The sequence below is a fragment of the Chinchilla lanigera genome, unplaced genomic scaffold (genome assembly GCF_000276665.1).
Source record: "Chinchilla lanigera isolate Chin_1 unplaced genomic scaffold, ChiLan1.0 scaffold00004, whole genome shotgun sequence".
Lineage (NCBI taxonomy): Eukaryota > Metazoa > Chordata > Mammalia > Rodentia > Chinchillidae > Chinchilla > Chinchilla lanigera.
Genome location: NW_004955405.1, coordinates 15,976,279 through 15,997,985, shown reverse-complemented (window position 1 = coordinate 15,997,985; position 21,707 = coordinate 15,976,279). Strand labels below are relative to the sequence as shown.

The window sequence follows — 21,707 nt, the reverse complement described above, 5'->3', positions numbered from 1 at the left end:
CACACACACACGGAGGCATACACAAAAAATTGGAGACTGTTGTAATACTAACACCACCTTTTACTTTTGCAAATTTCTGTAATCTTATGCCTCTTGACTCCTAGCTGACCAGGATATAAGCATATAAAACAATCATTTCATATTATAGGAACCATGGCTTCAACAACAACTTTAAGTGGACTACATGAAATTATAAACAAGCACACACTTAAGAGTCAATATTTATTGTGATTAATATTTTACAAAATTTTGACAGATTTAATTTATGTAAGGAGAACTAATTTATTAAACACTTTACAGGTTTTTCTTTCCACAGAGTAACACAGTAAGTAGCAAAATAATACTTGGCACAGTTATAAATAAAATATAAAATAAAAACATTCATAGCTTAAGTGTAATGACACTGTTTTATGCCTATTAATATTTCAAATGAACTCCTACAAATAATATGAAAAAAATTCCAAAGAATTATCAATGAATTATGTTCAGAGCTGAGAATTAAGTTTCTATTTGCTAAGAAGTGTCTGATTAAGTTGACAGGAACTAGTCCCAAAAAGTTTGCCTTTATTCACATCTTTAGAGCTGGACTGAACTGACTCTACACACAGGGCCTACAAAGCTGTTAAATGGGTGGTACGCCGCTGCACAGGTGGCTCCTTACCACCTGCCCGTTTCTGAGTCACAGATTTCAGTGGTGCTGTGGAACAATTAGTACTGTACCACTTTCATCGCAAGTATTTTCCCTGTAATTATACATCTAGGGCTTTCGTCCATTTAATTGAGATATTTCTTTGCACTGAAAAGAATATTGTACCACAAAGACACAGTAACAATATTCTTATCCAAACCGAGAAAACTACCAGTTTTTAAATGTTGATAAGAATGTATTAGACAAAAATTGCAACTGAGTCTTCATGTGAACTGGCTCAAAATACAAAACATTAAAGTAAGTCCTAGCATTGTATAAATAACTTTGAATTTAAAAATTATCTAAAATTTCCCCTAATTGTTAGTCAAAACTAGCAGACATTTATTTGTAAAGTTCACCAGTTTTTTACAATCTATGACAAATGGCACAATGCTATTGCCACCCCACACCCATCTCTTCCCTTTTCAAAAATAAAGTACATATGCCAATTTTCTATTATTAAAACACCCAGGTACACTAAGGGTAATCTTTTTTTATGTGTGACTTGTGATCAAAGAAACTACTATATAAAAATGGTAGTACTTGGAAATACTGAACATCAACTATATACATTTTCACTGCTCCTCTTACTAAGGCAAGGGGCGGATATACCAATAGATTGCTTTAATACCTGTAACCTGCAGTTTACAGGACATTCTAATTGTACCAAGCATCGGACATGCAGTGAACTTGCAGTGTATAATGCCTATTAACAGCAATATTGAACATCACTAGAAGCTCATTAATTATCTCCCTTTTCTTTTTGGTTGGTAAAATAAAATGAGCAGCTTTAGAAACACTAACACATATATAGACACAAAGAGAAAAGTATTTGATAAATTATTTATATACAGATACACATTCTTTACACTGGTCTAGGATCTGTCATCAGTCTGACTTCCCTTCCTCCCCTCCCCCACCCCATTCCCTCTCACAGGTTTCCCACAGGTTGCTCGAACCACAGTTTGCTACAGCATTGAAGAGGACTAAACCAAGTCTCACTCTGTAAACAATATTCATGGAAGTAGTGACTAGTAGTTCACCACGAGGGTATGGAAATGCTGTAACAAAAATTGATCAGTGCATCACATTTAACAGAGTATCTTTCTGAAACTGTTTCAGCATTAACAAACATCAAAACATACTCAAAATTGGGAAAAGTGAAATAATCTTGGGGATTAAATCCTACTTTTCGGATAGGTCATTAAAAAACCAGAATACACCATTAGCTTTTCTTTTATTCACATGTGCTATGTACAGAGATCATGCTCCATCTTTAGCTTAAACTCTTGTTATTTTCTACATTTATTTTGCAGCTCAGAATTTTAAAAGTATATCCATTTACCTCTATTACTAAGAATTTTGCATTAGCTTATTTGTTTTGCCTTTAAAAATCCCACCTCAACTCAAAAATTGGACTGTTTGCACATTAAATTTTAATTTATGCTTCACTGGATAGTATCTGCTAATATACATTCTATGCAGTATATCATGCACTTAGTAGGGCTTTTAAATTTGAACAAAATATAACTTACTATACTCATGCAAGTGCTTCATTATTAGACCATAAAACCTCAGAGCAAGGTTACTACAAATTATTTCACTGAACTAGAAATATACCAGCATTGTAAAGGCTGATAAGCAAAATACTGTTAGCACATTTTTGTGAACATTATTTTCTTGTGCCTTTGAGATACATTACAGTAGATCCCTAACAAAACCACGATTTTTTTTATCACAGTATTTGCATGTACATTTTAAAATGTACAAAATGCTATCAATCAATTTAATTCTGGAATCAGATGCAATTCTCTTAATAGACTGCATCATAAAATGTAGCCATATAACATAAACTTAGTTTCAGTTAAAACAGAACATTTTTGATCAGTATACAATGTCTGTCAACAGAATAAATTCACTCTTTTTTCATGAAATATGTTAAGAGAACGAAACCAGAAAGTTGAGTATGTAGTGAATTCCCACATTAAGAACCATTAAAATCCTTTTTATGATCTTCAATCTTCCCAGAAGTGGCAGTGTGTTCTGTCCATGTTGACTTTTGTTAATTAAAGTGTTGAAAAAAAAAGACTGTAAAATTCACTGTTAGCCCTACACATAGCATGCTATTGTTCAATGATGTGGTTTCGAGTGTGAGAGAGACACGGACAGACACAATTTTCAGGCACCACTCAGCAATATGCTTCAAAGGATAAAGATGTTGCTACACAAGCTGGTACCCAGATCCTGATATTTGGTCATATTCTATTGTATACTGTCTGGTCCAGTCCACGATAACAGGACGAAAGAGGCCACAGCATCGAAATTCAAAGAAGTCTATAATATTCCTTACACATCCATGGCTAAAAGCAGCCGCCCAAAAAGAAAAAAATTCAGTTAGTACAAACGATTTCATATGAGTTAAATATAATTTTGGTGTTCAACGTATTTTTTTTTTCTAAGCTCAAAAAGCTCAAGTTATTGGCAAGAAAGAACCAATTTATCTTTACAAAATAAATATCCATTCATGTGTCTCCATAAAACACGGATTTTATCTTTTTGCTAATTTAAAGGTAACAATTATATTTTAAAGTTATCCAAATCTACATTTATTTCATTCCTATACCATATATAATTTCGATAAAAATCTTCCTTGACTGTAGCTTTTTTTTTGACAAGGAGACAAATTCTCTAAAACTGAAAAATGAAATAAAATACAAAATAATTATATATAACATGAATTTGGCACAGGACCTAAGAGTAACAATTTAAAAAAGAAATGTAAAACGGTAAATTCAGGAAATTTCAGAACTTCACTAATACTTCTGGCAATCAGTTTTACACCTTCACTGTTATCTACAGAAGAATTCTCCTTCTGTTATATGTAAAGATTTGCTTGCTTTCTAGAAGTATGCCATAATATTATAAAAGTTTGAGGACATAAAGTAGCTTATGTAAAATTCAGTTTTAAATATTTCATGGAAATGGGATACTACTATATTCACCTATCAGTTTAGATGCAATTTTAAAAATACACCTATATCTAGTTAATATGATGAATTGTATTCTTTGGTGTTTGAAGTAACACATACCACTTCTACAGAAATCTTACATTCAGTGTCATTTAAAAGGTAGTTTTCACATTACCAACTAAAGGATACATTCCCTATCTCGTATGTTCTTGCCACACCTAAAGAAAACTTCTTTCTAAAATGCTTATTAGACAATGACTGAGTTTGCTGGGGAAATCTGTATGATAAAAGAAAATACTAAATTTATAAATATGTGCATACTTGAATGGGCTTTCAATAGATGTTGTTGTGACTTTAAAGTGCTTATATCTTCTGGCATTCATTCGTTCATTTGTAGTTATACCTAAACATGATATCTAAGAAGAAAGAAGAAACAACCCATTACTCTGAGTAATTAATGCTCAAAAACAAGACTTGAATAAACAGTGACTTCTGCATATAATAATTATGTTGTACCACTAAAATGAAGACAAAAGTAATGAGATCATCAACTGAAGCTCACACATACGCAACTGTGTATATCTCAATCAGGAATAACAAAAAATTGTGCTGAAAGCAGTACTCAAAGTTAGAACTTAATAATATAAAAATAGGAAAAGAGGGAGGTAGAGGGGAGAAGTAAATAAAAATAAAAATTAATCTTAAAAAGCCAAGTGGTTAAGTATACATTATTTAAACAAGGGGAGGATTTTTTAGTATTTCTCAGCACATTAAAGAACAAATAATGCACATACCTGGTACATCTGACACATGAGTAATACAGCAACCCACATGAAATGAAAAATACTGTTCAGAAACATCCAAAACATCCAAGGTGAACATGTAGCAATCTGAGTAATATATGTCCAAAATCCATCCTTGGTGTAAGTGGTCTCACAATGAAGTCCCCAGTCTAAAACCAGAAGACAGAAAACTTACATTTACTTAATAATCATTAAAGCACCTCGGGCAGCATTAGTGCTAACACTACCTAGCATGATCTTAACAGGCATTTCACAGATGTCATAAAATCGCAAATGTTTCCATATTTTTATATAACTTCATTATACTTTGGTGAAAAAATTATTTATCAAACTCAGAAATGCAAAAGCAGCAGCAAATCTTTAAAAAAAATTTTTTTATGGTACTTTCAGAATAAACAGATTTGGAGTTGCATATACACAATATCTGAAAGAACATTTTCTTTAAACAAAGATAACGCGCCGGGCGTGGTGGCGCACACCTGTAATCCCAGCACTTGGGAGGCTGAGGCAGGAGGATCATTGTGAGTTTGAGACCAGCCTGGGCTACAAAGTGAGCTCAGGGCCAGGCTGAACTGCATAGTGAGACCCTGTCTCAAAAAAGACCAAAAAAAAAAAAACAAAAACAAAGATAACGTGTGAGAATTTTTTTGGAGTGGGGGCACATAACAAGATCACTTCAGTAACATAGGCTTTTTCTAACACAAAATCTACTCCTCGAAGGCTACTATAATGAGTTATTTTATTGGCATATAACGTGAGATGTTGGTGTGTTCTACCCAGAAGCTTCTGAAAGCCTATTAAACCACTGTGTTTCCCAGAGGGCACACATATTAAAAGGCAGTTAACTGGTAACTGCTTGTATTACATTTGCAACACATTTGATACATTTGTATCTTTCTCCTTGATGGGTCATAAGTACCCCAAGCTGTGTTTCTGTTAAGGCTTTTATCATTACATAATATGATAAATATAATCTAGTAAGCAAACATTTTAAGAAAGCAAAAAAATTAATTGTACTCACAAGAAATACAACCATAAATCATCCAACAGATCATAAAAAGCAAGAAGAATAGGTAGCCCATAAAGTACCTATGGTTGCCTGCACCTAAGGAACAAAGAAGTGATTTTCAGCTAAAAAACAATTCATCATACATCTTTGAGGGATAGAATATGAAATCTGAGTTACATCTTGGACAATAATTACATACATTAATTATTTTACAAAATGGTTTTCCAGCAAAGCGTTATTTTAACGAGTCTCAAAACGTGAATGCTTATAAATACCATTTTGCTTGTAATACCAAATACAAAAAGATGCGACTGCAGTGATGTTTATTCCAAAGGCAAGAGTCCCAAAGAATCAAATAAATCGTAATTCTAATCTTCAATTCTAGACTTTGTTTTTTGAGTTTTAAAATAGCCCTTTTTATCTTTACTTTTATAAGCCTTACAACCCAACTTTTCAAAGGCTACTCGCCAACATTCACACAATCTTTGTAATCCTCTTAATCTCTACTTGAGGAAGTAGCTTCCTTTCGTTCATTAGTGCAACAGCGTGGATTATTTTTAATATCTCCTTTTAATAATTTCCTTTCTGTCACCTCATAAACTCTCCAGGGCCAATTCTCAGATCACTTAGTTCATCTCCTCAGATTATACCACTCTTGAACATGAAGGTGTACACAGTTCTTATCTGTCATTCCTCTCTGCTTCTGTAACATAAAATCACTGAGGAGAAGAAAATGGCAGAGTAGTGATCAGTCGCAAAATTCAGCCTCTCCAAGATCCAGAAACCAGTAAGTGAAAAATAACAACTTGTCAAAGAAAAAAAGAGAAGCACATCAGTGCGACTTCAGAAGAAACTGACAGAAAAAATTAGGAGCTACAGAGAAGTTGCAAAGATGGTCCACAACACACAGAAAAGAAACAGTGTGGACTCTGCCCAGTTCTCGTGGCTCGGGGAGGGGACCCAGGATTCCCAGAAGCAAGGTAAGCACCCAGGACTAGGAGATCCAGGGAGAAACAGCAGCGAAGTCCACAATCTTGGTGCTCTTAAAACAGCACGGGGCTCTGAGGGGATCCCTTCACCCAGATGGCAATAACCATAGAGGGATTCGAGCATGGGTACCTGTCACATCCAGAGTGCTTGAACAGGTACCTCTTCAGGAAGCTGTTGATACTTTAAATCTGAGACTCAAAAACAACTAAAAAACAACTTCATTTCAGGGCTCCCAGTGCTACCCTCCCACAATGGCTGGTGAGAGACAGCCATGGGAGACAGCATAATCAGTGAGCTAGAAAGATTATCCCCTGGGAAATTTAAACTCAGGCTGGGAAGGACAGGCCCCACTCCTGGAGGCTAAGCTTCAGCTGTACTCAGAAACAGTTTGGTTTGAAAGTGTCTGCCTGCATGAAGTACTTAAACCTTTGTCCTGCTACCTACATCTAGTAGATCTGAGGTCTGATTACTTTCCTAACCCACCAACATGAGCAAGGCCCGGTCTTAGCAGGGACACTGCCAAAGCCTGGGGTAAACAGAAGGCCTCTGGAATAGGGCTGCACCTCACAAACCCACAGGCTATAAGGCTAGGTACAGAAAATTGAGACTTGTTGGACTCCAAAACTGAGGGTACTAGAAGGAAACCATTCATTCATAAGAAGGGAAAAAACCTTTCTTCCTGTTTTTAGACTCATTTCCTTTTTTCCTTTTTCTTCTTTTGTTATATTTTTACTCTCCATATTATGAACAGGTACCTCTTCTTTGTTTTATCCTTCTCTTTTTCTGTTACTTTGATCTAAGTCTCTATATATTCCTCTTCTGCCTCATAACAGATCTTCTGCCTTACTTTTCTCCCCTCTTTCTCATCTCCCACTGTTTAATTTTCCAAATTTTTCTTTTTACATTCTCCCATTCTCAACCCTTGATATGTTTAATAATATAAACATTAAGCTTTGTTAACTTTTTGACTGTTAACTCTTTGTGACTACTGTTGAAATCTTTCCTATCATTAGTGGAGGTATAGTCACTGCATTTAGTAGATAGTCACTGTATGTCAGTATTTGACTTGTCTTGGGTTTATATTACAATTTATACTACAATATACTAATCTTGGGTTTATACTACAATTGTAGATTTCCCTTTCCAAGGTTAAGGATGGTATATTATTAGTTTTTATGGTTGTAAATACCCAGTTTGTCTTGAATGATATTACTGTTACTGATTTAGATGCTTTTGTAGAGTGGCACAGTTGTTGCTAGTAACAGGTTTTCTCTCTGTATGCCAAAACCCAGATTACCTTTGTGACATTAATACTATAGCCCACTCCCGGAGAAATGAGTGCTGAGTCAATTACATTACATCTCTCTCCCCTTTCCATATTAATAGAGGTAATTGGATCATGGGGCAGAGGTGAAGGATTATATATACCCACACCCTGAGTGCATCACTGAAAATCAGACTAAAGAAATCTCCAAACTAGCAACAAAATCTTTCCACTATAAGCAACCACAAACCTAAGGACAAAACAAAACAAATGGAAACATGAGAAAAGAAGGCAACAAAATGCATCCCCAAACTCCCAATTCCCTCAAAGCCAATCCATGGGGTACTGAGGGGGAAGAAAGCAAAAGATATACAACCAAATTATTTAAAAGGATAACAGAGATAAAGCACAGTCCATGAAAAGGTTCCAAACAGAAATCCAGGAGACCAAAAATTATATATAGAGTATGGGCAGCAGAAGTCATCAGTGTGAGGACAGAATCAGAAGATAAGTAATGCTTTCAAAGACTGGTTACTCAGAAATACCTTAAAAACGAGAACATAGAAAGTGGATTCAATGGCTACTCGATAATTCAAAGAAGACAAAACTAAGATTAACTGAAGTATGTGAAAAATCAGAACACAGCACAAGGGCATAAAAAAAAACTTGTTTGTAGAAATAACTGCAGAAAACTTTCCAAATTTAGGGAAGAATTAAATATGTATAAGTGAGGCACACAGAATTCCAAATAGACACAATCAATACAGAACATCTCGATGTCACAGCATAGTCAAAATACCTGAAGTGCAACCCTGGAACAGAATCTTGAAAGCTGTCAGAGAAAAGAAATGAACCGCTTATAAAAGTAAAACTATCAGAAGTACAACAGTCCTCAACACAAACCTTAAAGACCAGTAGAGCTTGGAGCCAAGTGTTTCAAGCCATAAAAGAAAACCATTTCCAAACCAGGCTGACCTATCTTGCAAAACTATCTTTTAATACAGAGAAAAAAAGGGATACTTTCAAGATACAGAGCTCCTAAAGAAATTCATGACCACCAAACCAGCACTCTTAAAAATTCTCCAGGATATCCCAGAACAGTGGTAGGAAGCTATGGCACATGTGACAAAGCAGGCTGTATCACTGCTCTACAAGGTTCACCATCACTGTCCTCAAAAGAGACAATGAACCCAATAAAGCCAAAAAGTAGAATGAATACACTATGTGGTGAGCAGTTAAGTAGGTTGCAATGGGGATCAACAACAGGAAAATAATAAAATAACAGAATATGTCAGTATTGTTTAGTAATAACCCTCAGTGTGAATGGTCTCAACTCCTTAATCAAAAGACACAGAATGGCAGAATGGATCAAGAAATAAAACCCAACAAAATATAGTATGTTAGAAAAACATTTAATCCAAAAAAGAAATACATAGATTAAAAATCAAAGGATGGAAAGCAGTAATCCATGCAATGGGAAACTGGGAAAAAAATCACGAGTTACTATCATAATTTAAGCCAAAATGGATTTCAAGCCAAAACTGATCAAGAGAAGCAAAGAAGGTCACTACATATTGGTAAAGGGAACAATTCAACAGAAAGACATAAAAATTATAAACATATATGCGCCAAGCACTGGTGCACACCATTTAATAAAACAAGTACTACTGAGTCAGGCACGTGGTGTACACCTGAAATGCCAGCACTCAGGAGGGAGGCTGAGGCAGAAGGATTGCCAAGAGTTCAAAGCCAACATGGGCTACACCGTCAGTTCAAGACGGGCCTGAATACAAAGCAAGACCCTATCTCAAAATAAATAAATGAGTAAATAAAGAACACCACAAAACAAAAAGCAAACACTATTGAACATTAAAAAAAAAAAACAGTTATGAGAGGGGGCCTTAAAATCCTACTGTCACAAATAAATGGATAAAACAAAACAAAACAAAACAAAACAAAACAAAGAAATAGCATTGAACCACACCTTCAAACAAACGGATTTAACAGGTATCTACAAAGTGTCTCTGCCCATAACAATAGAATACATATCCTCCTCAGGAGCACATGGGACTTTCTCCAAAGACCACATACTAGTCCATAAAGCATGCTTAAGTAAATCCGAAAGAATCAAAATTATTTCATGGGTATTATCAGATCATAGTGCAGTGAAACTAGAATTCAATGCTAAAAGAAACCACGGAAAGTATGTAAACATATGGAATTAAATAATAATCTCTTTAATAATTAAAGGTTCATAGAAGAAATTCGTTTCTAGAATGAAACAATAATGCTACTACGATATCCAGATTTAATGGGACACAATGAAAGCAGTCATGAGATGAAAGTTTATAGCTGTAAATAAAAATATCAGAAAAACAGAGCAAGCCCACATAAATAACCTAGTGATGCACGTCAAGGTCCTACACAAACAAGAACAATCTAAATCCAAAACTAGTGCAAGGAAGCAAATTACGAAGATCTGAGCAGAAATGAATGAAGTTGACACTAAAAAAAAAAAATACAAAGAATCAATAAATCAAAGAGCTTTTTTTTTTTTCTTTTTGAGACAGGGTCTCGCTATGCAGTTGAGCCTGGCCTTGAGTTCACTTTGTAGCCCAGGCTGGCCTCAAACTCACAGAGATCCTCCTGCCTCAGCCTCCCAAATGCCGGGATTACAGGCGTGCACCACCACAACTGGCTCAAAGAGCTAGTTCTTTGAAAGAATAAAAACAGAAAAAGAAGAGACAAGACCCAAATCAATGCAATTAGAAATGAAAAAAAAGTGAAACAAAAACAGACTCTACCAAAATGAAGACTATTAGTAACTACTTTGAGAATCTTTGAGATTCTCAAAGAATTTAAAAGAAATGTAAAGATTCCCAGATGAGTATGAACTACCAAACCTGAACCAAAAAGACAAAAACCCTGAATAATCCAAAATAAGATTGAAGAGGTAATAAAAAAATCTATCAACCAAGAAAAGCTCAGGTCATGATCCTGAACTCTACAGTAACTTTTGGGAAGATCTAATGCCAATACTCCTCAAACTTTTTAATGAAATTAAAAGAGAAGGGGTATTCCCAAAGTCACTCCTGGAAGCTACCATTAGCCAGGGTCTAAAACCAGAAAAAGACCCAACTAAAAAGAGAACTGTAGGCCAATCTGTTTAATGAACAATGACACAGAAGTCCCCAACAAGATACTACCAAACAGGAAGCAGCAAATCATCAAAAAGCTTATATATCATGACCAAGTAGGATTTATTCCAGGAACAGATGGCTCAACATATGCAAATCAATAAATGCAGTATACTACATAAATAGGACAAAAATCACATGATCATCAGAAAAAGCATTTGACAAAATCCAATGTAATACAAAATCCAACATCCATTCATGATAAAAATCTTAAAGAAATTAGATACAGAAGGACCTTAGCTTAATTCAGTAAAATCCATTTATGCCAAAACAGGCAACATTAAATGGCAAGATTCTGAAAGCCTTCCCTCGAAAATCAGGACCAAGACAATGTCTGCTATCACCACTACTCAGCATAATTCTTATATCAGCCAACAAAGCTACCGTGATAAAAATAGCATAGTACTGGCAAACAAAAACAAAAACATGTGGACCAATGGAACAAAAAGGGACAGAAATATTTCCAACTTCTCTTACATGAGAAACCAAAACTATAAATAAAAACCAATATAAAAGATAATAGGAAAAAAAAGAAATGGAGGGAAGGACAGTAGGGAGAAAGACAAATGCTACAAGAAAGGAAGGGAGGGGCTGGGGATTTAGCTCAGCGGCACAGCGCCTGCCTGGCAAGCGCAAGGTTGTGAGTTTGATTCCCGGTACCGGAAAAACAAAAAAACAAAAAAAAAAAAAAGAAAGGAAGGGAAGGGAAATCAAGAGAATTGAGATGTGCTGTGTGCATGTACCAACTCCTCACAATGAATGGAACCATTTTACTGCAAACATGTAGTAATGAAAAATTTTAAAACTATTATTATTGCTTTCTATAATTTAATTTTAAAACATTATTTGCTTCCTTATTAATTTTAATCTTACCAATGGAAAATAGGAAAGATAAGGTATCAGAGAAACACCAATATAAACAGTTTATTTTCTGAATCTACAAATATGAAAACACAAAACTGTACTTTTTGAACAAGAGTACAACAATGTTTCTTCATTTTTGGTAGTATCTTTTTGCATCAATTCTCTCTAAACAATGATTTTGTAACTTTTTCCCTCTTTCTCAATTGAGTTGCTGTATACCAACTAGAGGGTTGGGGGATGGAGATTGAGGGTACAAAAATGAATTTCTACTATCTATTTTAATAATGACACTTTCATTAGTTATCTAAGTAAGTCAATGAGCAATATTTTGAATTACTAATGTAACTCACCTACACAGTTACCCACCCATGGGCAATGATGATCAAATTTTGCTATACAGCGGTTGCACACACCACAGTGTTTGGACCTCACTGGTTTCCGTATCTGTTAAATAGGCACATTAAAAGATTATGAAAAACATTGTACACAAGAAAGAAAAGCTGGACATTTATTTTCTCAATATACAAATATGAAAACACAAACTGTACTTTTTGAACAAGAGTACAACAATGTTTCCAACCAATAAAAACAAACCAGAATTACAGCTGTTCTCTTTTAATGAAATTTCAACTATAGTAACAAGAACTAAAAGAATAAGACTACTCCAGAACATAAATGCTTAAAAATGGGACAGAACCACCAATTAACAAGAGTAACAACTACAAATTAAAAACCAATTGGATGTTGTGATGAATGATACTATATTTAACTTGAATCTCTCAAATTTGTCAATAGAAATGTATTACTCTCCAGGGTTCAAAATTAAGACTTATTTAACTAATGGTTATAATACTGGTTACCCTTTAATAAGTAATACTGTCACTGAGTAAAAGGAAGGCCAGCTTAGAACTGGAATAAAACAACCTTCTACAATTCAAAATAATAGAGGTGCCTTCTTAAATTAATAAACCCAGCAAAAAAACAGTAAGTATACACATCTATTTCTTTTTAAATGCTCACTGAAATCTCAGATGAAGATTTAGCATTTCCTCTGCTGGAATTTATGAGCATATATCTAAGAAGGAAGAATATGCTTGCAGAGTTGATGTCACTTTCTCTTGCAAAAAAATAATCCATTATTCAGCTCATGACTGGCAATAAAGAACTCATTGTTATGGTCTCTGTTTTAAGCGGCTTGAAATATTTTTTACCTTAATGCTAAATTAACCAAGGAATATAAAAATTCACTGGTGATCTTCAAATGGCTGGCAACTCTAATGTTGGAAGTTAGTAATAACCTCATGAGAAATAAAATTATAATAGCCAGCACTGTTTATATTGGTGTTTCAATAAAAACACTGCCAATATTGTTTTGAGGTACCCAGGAAAAGGTACAGGTGAAGTGTACAGTTCCTAGAGCTACTAAAATTCTCTGTGGGCCAAAGAAAAGAAGCTGCTCTTCATCACAGATGTGAGACTCAATGTACTTAAGAGAAAGCAGGAAGATATATCAAACAACAACTACACCCACTTCTAACCCTTAGCTACAGTTCTCCTTTGGGCAACGCCAGTCAAAAATCTGAACAATAGACTCACCAGGTATGGGGCAACTTGGTCTCAAAGTTCCTTAACTGCTATCTCCACTGAGTGCCTATATAACTTGCCATACGGTAAGCACATCCACAATGCATCGTTAATTTTGAGGAACACAGTATTTCGCAGTATTACACAGAACAGGAGTGTATCAAAATATTTTTAATGTAAGAGTATCAGTCAAGAGTGACTGACTATACAAAAAAATTTAGTCAGTACCCTAAAGTTGCTGGCAAAAGTAAAGCAGTATATATTTTAAATATTCAAAATAATAACTGCTCAAAAATCGTTAAGTGAAACAACGAAGAATTTGTAGAGAGCTAGGTATGGCAGCACATACCTGCAACCCCAGTTGTTTAGGAGGAGGCTGAGGCAGGAGGACTTTAAGTTTGTGGCTCAACTCAGCAATTCAGTGAGACTTTGTCTCAAAATTAAGAGAGGTAAACAAAGGACTGGGAATGCAATTCAGTAAGAAAGCACATGCCTAGGCTCTACCAGGCCTGGGCTTCAGTCCCTAGCACTGGCCCCCAATCACTGTGTAATCCTAAACTGAATCAACTATTTCCTTATTAATCAAACAATGTTAACTTACATATAACTCAAAGATATAAAAGAACATCTGATCCCACGTATAATTTGAAAATATTTCAACTGAGAATATTTCCATGTAGAAATTTTAACCATGGGAGCAGTCTATATATTTTTTCACGATTACTTATAAAAAGCAAAATAACCACAATATAAAAGTATGATTCTATAGAAAACTGACGTCTACAATAAATCAATCAATACCACTATTACTATGCTGTATTTGACTCCATAAACAAAGAGCATTCAAATTCTTATACATCTTTGATTATGCATGACTTAGCCAATGATGATCACTTTAAAAAAATCAATAAAACAGTGTTCAAAGTTGTACAAATACTTCTACACAAACAATATTCAAACTGAACTCGCTGGAAGGCCATGTTGTCTGAGAAATTATCTAATGAATTTTCCCACTGTGGTTTTTTAAAAATTCAAGAAAGAATTTTCTTAAAATGTAGTTCAAAAACTAAGCTGGCTGGACTTGGTGGCATAAGCCTGTAATCACAGCACTCAGGAGGCTGAGGCAAGAGGATCATACCAAGTCTGAGACCAGCTTGGCTCCCAAATGAACTCAAGGCCAGCCTGAACTGCATGGAGAGACCTCTCTCAAAAAAGAATGGCCCCCTCAAAAAAAAAAAAAAAAATACAGCCTCACAGTAAGCATTTAATTTTAAATATTGTTTAATTTTAAGAAATACATGCTCTTCAGCAAATGAAATTCTCCTCATCCCACAGTGTATGCTATGTTACTGTCAAAAATAAGAGGGAGGGAGGGAAGAACAAAGCATATACTACCAAACAGGTACTGCAGAATATACTGAGGTCCAGACTTCCCGTTTCTGCAAGTTCAACTATTGTCTGTGAATTAAAAAAAAAAAAAAATTTAAAACTGAATGGTATTCACCAACACTTGTCATTACTATGAATCAGTACACATGGTGCTCATCTTTAACTTTCCAATGTTTTTAGCTCAAAGTAAGGAATGAAATCTTTTGCTCAGTTACTTCTATTTGTTATAGTATGAATAGTACTAAAGAACACCAGAATAGCAATTTCTATGCAGTCTAAACCATCAGAATCTGACACTGTCTTCATATAATGTAGACAGGAATAACTTAACAAAATGTTTTGTTTTTAGAAACTAAATAAAACAGGTCTTAAACTTATCCAAAATGCCTCTAATCCAATTCTCTACTTACACAATGTCTTTTATGAATGTGGTTTCAAGTACCTGGGTTACAGTAAAAAGATGCCCTGAATCACTTACACAAATATTTTATACTGGAATGTTCTATCTGTATTACCCATTTACTGGCTTCCAGTTTAGAAAATCATTTGGTAAACATTTGCTGAATGTATTTATTTCCTGGGAGTTTACAGAGATACTTAAAATATTGCAATGGGCTCTCAAAGCAATCACAGTAGTCTTGTAAAGGAGAAAAAACACAATTATAAAATGTTATGGGAATGTAAAGGTAAGTGTTCAAAAGCAACAAGGATGAGCACGAAATAAAATACACATACTCTCAATTTAGTATAAAACTTTGTGTTTAAAAGACGGATTCGGGGCTGGGGATTTAGCTCAGCGGCACAGCGCCTGCCTGGCAAGCACAAGGTAGTGAGTTCGATTCCCGGTACTGGGAAACCACCCCGCCCCCATAGAAAGACAGTTTTTTCCTCTGTATCTTGTTATAAATACTTGTTATAGCTTGTTATACATACTACTACTTTGGTAGCCAAATATGTAAACTATTTTGCTACCTTTTTCTTTTGTTCTTCTGTAGCTTTAATAATCCCTGGATCTGACTTCCAAGATTTCCCAAAATTGTAGAAAAGTGCAACACTATTGGCAAGGAATGGAAGATGAATAAATAAAAAATTGAGATGTGCTTAAAGTTAAGGAATCTAAGGAAGCAATGGTACATGAGTTACAAATTTATAATCCATAAAACCACAAAACACCTATTAAAAAAATGAAGTTTTTAATCAAAATATTTTCCCATTATATTCATAACTAAGTATGAAAAATAAAACTGTGACTTTTTAATAAGCTTCAAACTATCTAGCTTTATATGACACTTTAAGTCAATGTATAAGCTGAGTGTAGCGGTGCATGCCTGCAGTCCCCGTATTCTCCAAATGATGCAGAAGGATGCCAAATCTGAGTCCAACTTAAGCAATTAAATAACTTTTTTTTGAGACAGGGTCTTGCTATGCAGTTTAGGTTGGTCTTGAACGCACTATGTAGCCCATGCTGGCCTCAAACTTGCAGCAATTCTCTTACTTTGGCCTCCTGAGTGCTGGGATCACAAGCATCACATCAGGCTAATTTAGCAACTTTAAGACATGCCTCAAAACAAAAACTAAAAAGGCCTGGGGATGTAGTTCATAAGGCCCTTGGTTTGAGCCCCACTACCACAATACACACACACATGCAGACACAGTCAGTCAATGCCTGAAAAACTCAGTAAATAGTGACCAAAATCTTATGTAATAAAACCAAAGATTTCTCATGCGTTATTAAACATATACTTTACCTACATGTATTAAAAGCTTTACATGTCTTCCACATGCTTCAGATATCTTACCCATATATTTAAAGACTATCTTTACAGGAAAGCAATGAGATTTGAACACACTCAAGTTGACAATTTTAGAAAAGGTATTTATATTCCTGCATAAAACACAATTCATCTGTTAATTTTAAGTGAAAATATAAGATGTAGTAAGAATTTATAAATAAGCGAAGAAAAACTATTTTACACACTATCAAAAATAAATCAGTATCGTTAGAGCAATACATTTCTGAGAAATGAAACACCTCAAATACTATTTTCAAAGCACTATGTGGACGTAAGTACAGAAGAATTTTGCAGGATTTTCAACATTATCATAACACACACACTTATCATGAAGCATATATAGAAAGAAAACAATTCTGAATGAAATTATCCTTGTTTGGTAAATACTAGAACACTACACCACTTACAAGGTTTGACTGAAAAATTCAGTGAATACTTACATTTTAAAGGTTATAGTAAAAAAAAACCACACTGCCATTAATCTCAAAATACTCCCCCTTGCTTTGAACACTTATCCCATTGTTCTTGCTTCTTTCTGAAGTAATTCTGAAATTTCTCTATTGTGTCTTTACTTGCTCTGTCATAACTGCCTTGATGTCTGTTATGGTTTGTGTCTACATGTCCCCTCAAAGCCTCATGCAGCCATGGGGGCTGCTGGATCTGGAGTCTGTAAAGGATCCATGGTCCAATGCTGAGATTGTGGGTGTGACTGCTACACCCACCCCAGCGTGGCTAGCCTACATACAATTAACTCACAGAAAGAGTCTTCTAGCTCGCTCCTCCCTTTTTGCTTTTGTTGCTTTTGCTGTTTTCTGCTGCCACGAACAGTTGCCCTGTGCCATGTGCCACTCTGCCTTGGAGCCAGCCAAGTATGGACTGAAACTTTCTCAAACTGTGAGCTAAATAAACCTTAAGCTTGGGTGTGTCCCAGCACTAAGAGAAAAGTAACTAAGACAATGTCCTGAATCAATTCAAAATGTTCACCTTTTAGTGGTCATTCTGACTTTGGAGAAGACCCAGAAGTCACAGGGTACCAGATCAAATGAGTAAGATGAATGAAGACATACCATCAAGTATTTTTGATAAGATTGCCTTTCCAATGGATGGTACCTGACAGCTGCATTCCCCAGATTTGTGACATCCTACAGACACTCATAAAAGACTTAAAGAACTGCTTCAGAAAATGGCAAGAATGACAGGGTAAGTTTGTTTTAAGCAAGGAGGAGTATTTTGAGCAGGATTACTGGCAATCTATTTTTTACTGTTTTGATTTTTAAAAATTTAAACATTCACTGGATTTTCTGATCATACCCTATTGAATACAGGAGTAAAAGAAAAGAAAAAGCTTATTTATTATTACCTGCTACATTCAAAAGGGATTTCTCTTGGGGCCGGGGATACAGTTCAGCAGTGCAGTGCCTGCCTGCCTGCCAAACAGGAGGTCCTGAGTTCAATTCCCTGTATCCACCCCCACCCCCAAAAAGTAATTTCTCTTGTTGTTTCTTCTCCAGTTTCCCAATTTTTTCTACTCTTATTTCATAAAAATTACTGGAATGGCCAGCAGTGAGTAAATAAGAAGTCAAACTTACCTGTTCCCAAAACTAAAAACCTCTTGAGAATACAGCTGGGTAAATGTTACGTGCAAGGAGTGCACAACACCGGCATTATTCAGGGGCAGCACCTTTGATTACAACTAACGTGTAAACAAGTAGGTCAAGCCCTTATAACCTGGGCTGAATTCGCAGAAGGCCAGCTAGCTGCTTGGTATATGACTACATATGTGAAAAGTTATTCAGGAATTAATTAACAGATGAACTTAAAAAATGTCTTTCACTTGCTCTTTAAAGATTATCTTTGATAATTTGAACTAAGTTTTAGGAAAAACACGCTAATTTTTAAATTTTTTGAAATCACTAGCACAGTAAAAAGAAAACCCACAAATTGGGAAAAAATTTTAGCTGACTGTCTCTTGGACAAAAGACTTCTATCTAGAACATATAAAGAATTAAAAAACATCAGTCCCCCCCCTGCAAATTCAGAGACCCAGTTTAAAAACGGGCATCTGAGGTGAGTACATACTTCTCAGATAAAGAAATACAAATGGCAAATAAATACAAGAGAAAATGTTCAACATCATTCGTCATTCGAGAAATGCAAATTAAAACAACACTTAAGATTCATTCCATCTCACCCCAGTAAGAATGGCTAGCATTAAGAAATCAACCAATAACAAATATTGGCAAGGCTGCAGAGAAAAAGGAACCCTTCTACACTGCTGGTGGGAGTGTAGAATGGTAAAAACACTGTGGAAATCAGTTTGGAGATTCCTCAGTAAACTAGGACTAGAGGTCCCATTCAACCCAGCTTTTCTTCTTTGGGGTATTTTCCCAGAAGAACTGAAAACATATTACAGTGATATATGTACACACATGTTTATAGCAGCACAATTTGTAATAGCTAAATCATGGAAGCAACCCAAATGTCCATCCATTGAGGAGGAATGAGTAAAAAGTTGTGGTATTTTTATTTAATAGAATATTACCCAGCTATAAAGAAAGATAAACGAGGCTTTTATAGGTAAATGGACACAACTACACACTATACTCACAAGTGAAATAAATCAGACCCACATGTGTAAACATCGTACTGTCTCACTAGTGTAAGAACCTGAAAGAGTGAATAAAAATTAGGAGGTATGATAGATATTGTGAAATGAAAGGAAACTGCTCAAAACTAAAGAACAACTGGGATGAGGGAAAAGAGAAAAGAAAGAAGGGGAAAATTATGTATATATGTATATACAGGATAGCTAACATAGTTGTACTACTGACTTCTATTGCTTTATTGAAAGGAACAGTTAATGTTTAATTGTTTGATCAATCTTACATGTCTATATTGTTTACCTGAGTAACCAATTTGAAGATATCAATATATAATAAAACAACCATTGTTAATTTCCTATCACCTTGTCTGAAATTCAGTACTTCTTGTATTGTTTTTGTGTTAGTTTGTAAATGTATGTGTGTTTGTTAATATGTTTTCATTCTTTTATTTTTAAAATTAAAACTTAACATGACACAAGTAAGGCAAAGCCTAAGTACAAGACTGTAGGGTGAGTAATAGGTAAAGAAACCATTAAAATCCTGACATGTATTACTTATGTTATTCTTCCTCGCCAAAGTGCTCATTAGAATTTCCTGAATCCGTAATACAGGAACAATATACCTGGGATGAATATTCTTAAGGGTTATGCATATACTTACATTGTTAGATTATTTCTGATAAAAAGATACCATTTATAACCCCACTAGCAATGTGTGCTTACTTCATTAGTACTGTTGCAATATCACTAAGAAAAATACCTTGTTAACTTTAGAAAGTGTTTTATTATTCTTTTAATGTGTTTCTATGCTTATTACAGGTGAAACAAGTCTGTCATCAATGTTTTCATCTAATGTTTATAGAATCATTTTTAGTGTATGTGCTGCTGAAGCAAGCTCTATGGAATCATTTTTTACATGTAACTCTTTGACCTGCTTAGTTGTTATTTTGATGGCTATAGCTGTAACTTGACTACTTTTAAAGAAACATACTCAATTAGACTTTCAAGCTACGATAATAGTTTGAAATTCATGCCTTATTTCTTTACAATAGTAACAAAATGAACCCAAAACACTAAATCAAACAAACCAAGTACTCTCCAAAATACTATCAACTACTTCAGAAAAGGGACAAGCTCACTGTACTGTAAAGTTCAAAACTGAAGGTCAAAGAAGGCTGGCAACTGTTAAGGCTAGCCACCTAGCACTGGAACGGAATTAGGCCTGCCTACACATGCACGAGCAGAATGGAAAACTACAGATGACGGCAAAAATGTCTGAGAATTCTCATCAATCCCACCCTGGCCCTCTACTAAGAGGTCTGTACCGACCTGGACCCCGCCCAAACCGTATGTTGAAGTCCTAAACCCCAGTGTGACTGTACCTGGAGACAGGGTCTTTAGAAGGCAATTAAGGTTAAAAGAGGTCATAAAGGTGAAACCCTAATCCAACGCCTGATAAGAACAGCGAGAATGAGAGGACACAGCAAGAAGACAGTTTTCTGTAAGCTAAGAAGACTCACCAGAACCTGATCACAGCTGGATATGGCGATACTTGGCTGTAATGCCAGAGTTCAGGAGACTGAGGCAGGAGCCAGCTTGGGCTACAGAGTGAGTTCAAGCCCAGCCTGAATTGCACAGTGAAACCCTGTCTCAAAAAAGACAAACAAGCTGGGCGTGATGGCACACATCTGTAATCCCAGCACTCGGGAGTCTGAGGCAGGAGGATCATTTAGAGTTCAAGACCAGCCTGGGCTACAAAGTTAGCTGAAGACCAGCCTGAACTGCATAGTGAGACCACACCTCAAAAACAAACAAACAAACAAACAAACAAACACAATCTGATCTCAGACTACTGGCCTCCAAAACTGTTGAATAATAAAATCCTACTGTTACAGCCACCTAGTCTGTGGTATACTATATGGGTGCCTGAGCTGACTAATAAATACTCCCACTTTTCACCCTAGGTAATTAGGGGAAAAACAGGAAGATAGTAGAAACTATCAACAAATCTAGACAACCTCATCAAGAACGAAAGTCCCTAAATTCCCCGCATGGCCTCCACTAACGATCAAAAAATTACCAGACATCTCAATTATGATTAATTTGTTATTAAGAAAGTGACAGGACTAAGCCGTGGAGGATAATAATCCCAACATCACCATGTCTCTAAGGCCAGGTAGAATCAAATCTCAGAAAGAACTTTCTAACAATATCTTATGACAGTTAAACCTAGGTCCTAGAGCAAGAATTTACAACTGAGTTCTCTTTACTAAGACAAAGGAAAAATGTGTACAAATTTAGATAAATTCTAACACTGGGGAAATACTATACTGGTACCAAATATGACAGAAAAAACTTTAAGAAAACAAAGTCTAAGTTGCCCAGGTTAATCATGAGTATGATGAAAAGAAACAGTGTAACGACTATGTTAGCATACTTTTTAGAAAATCAAGTAAGATGAAGATGTATGGTGTTCACAAAGCAAAGAATCCAGTCTGGGAGGAAATATAACCTAAGGACAAAACCAAATGAACTAAGAATGTTTCATAATTAAA

At 35.3% G+C, this 21,707-nt stretch overlaps 1 protein-coding gene across 1 annotated transcript in view; it reads right to left on the bottom strand.

Annotated features, from left to right (window-relative positions):
- Positions 1-208: 208 nt before the first annotated feature.
- The window catches only part of Zdhhc17 (zinc finger, DHHC-type containing 17), a gene marked incomplete at its 5' end in the record, with an annotated part of 82,022 nt that continues 60,523 nt past the window's right edge, over positions 209-21,707 (bottom strand). The window contains 7 exon segments of the mRNA XM_005374347.2: positions 209-3,048; positions 3,979-4,073; positions 4,452-4,609; positions 5,482-5,565; positions 12,135-12,228; positions 14,764-14,826; positions 15,730-15,854. Of these exon segments, the coding sequence (XP_005374404.2) occupies positions 2,910-3,048; positions 3,979-4,073; positions 4,452-4,609; positions 5,482-5,565; positions 12,135-12,228; positions 14,764-14,826; positions 15,730-15,854 (758 nt within the window).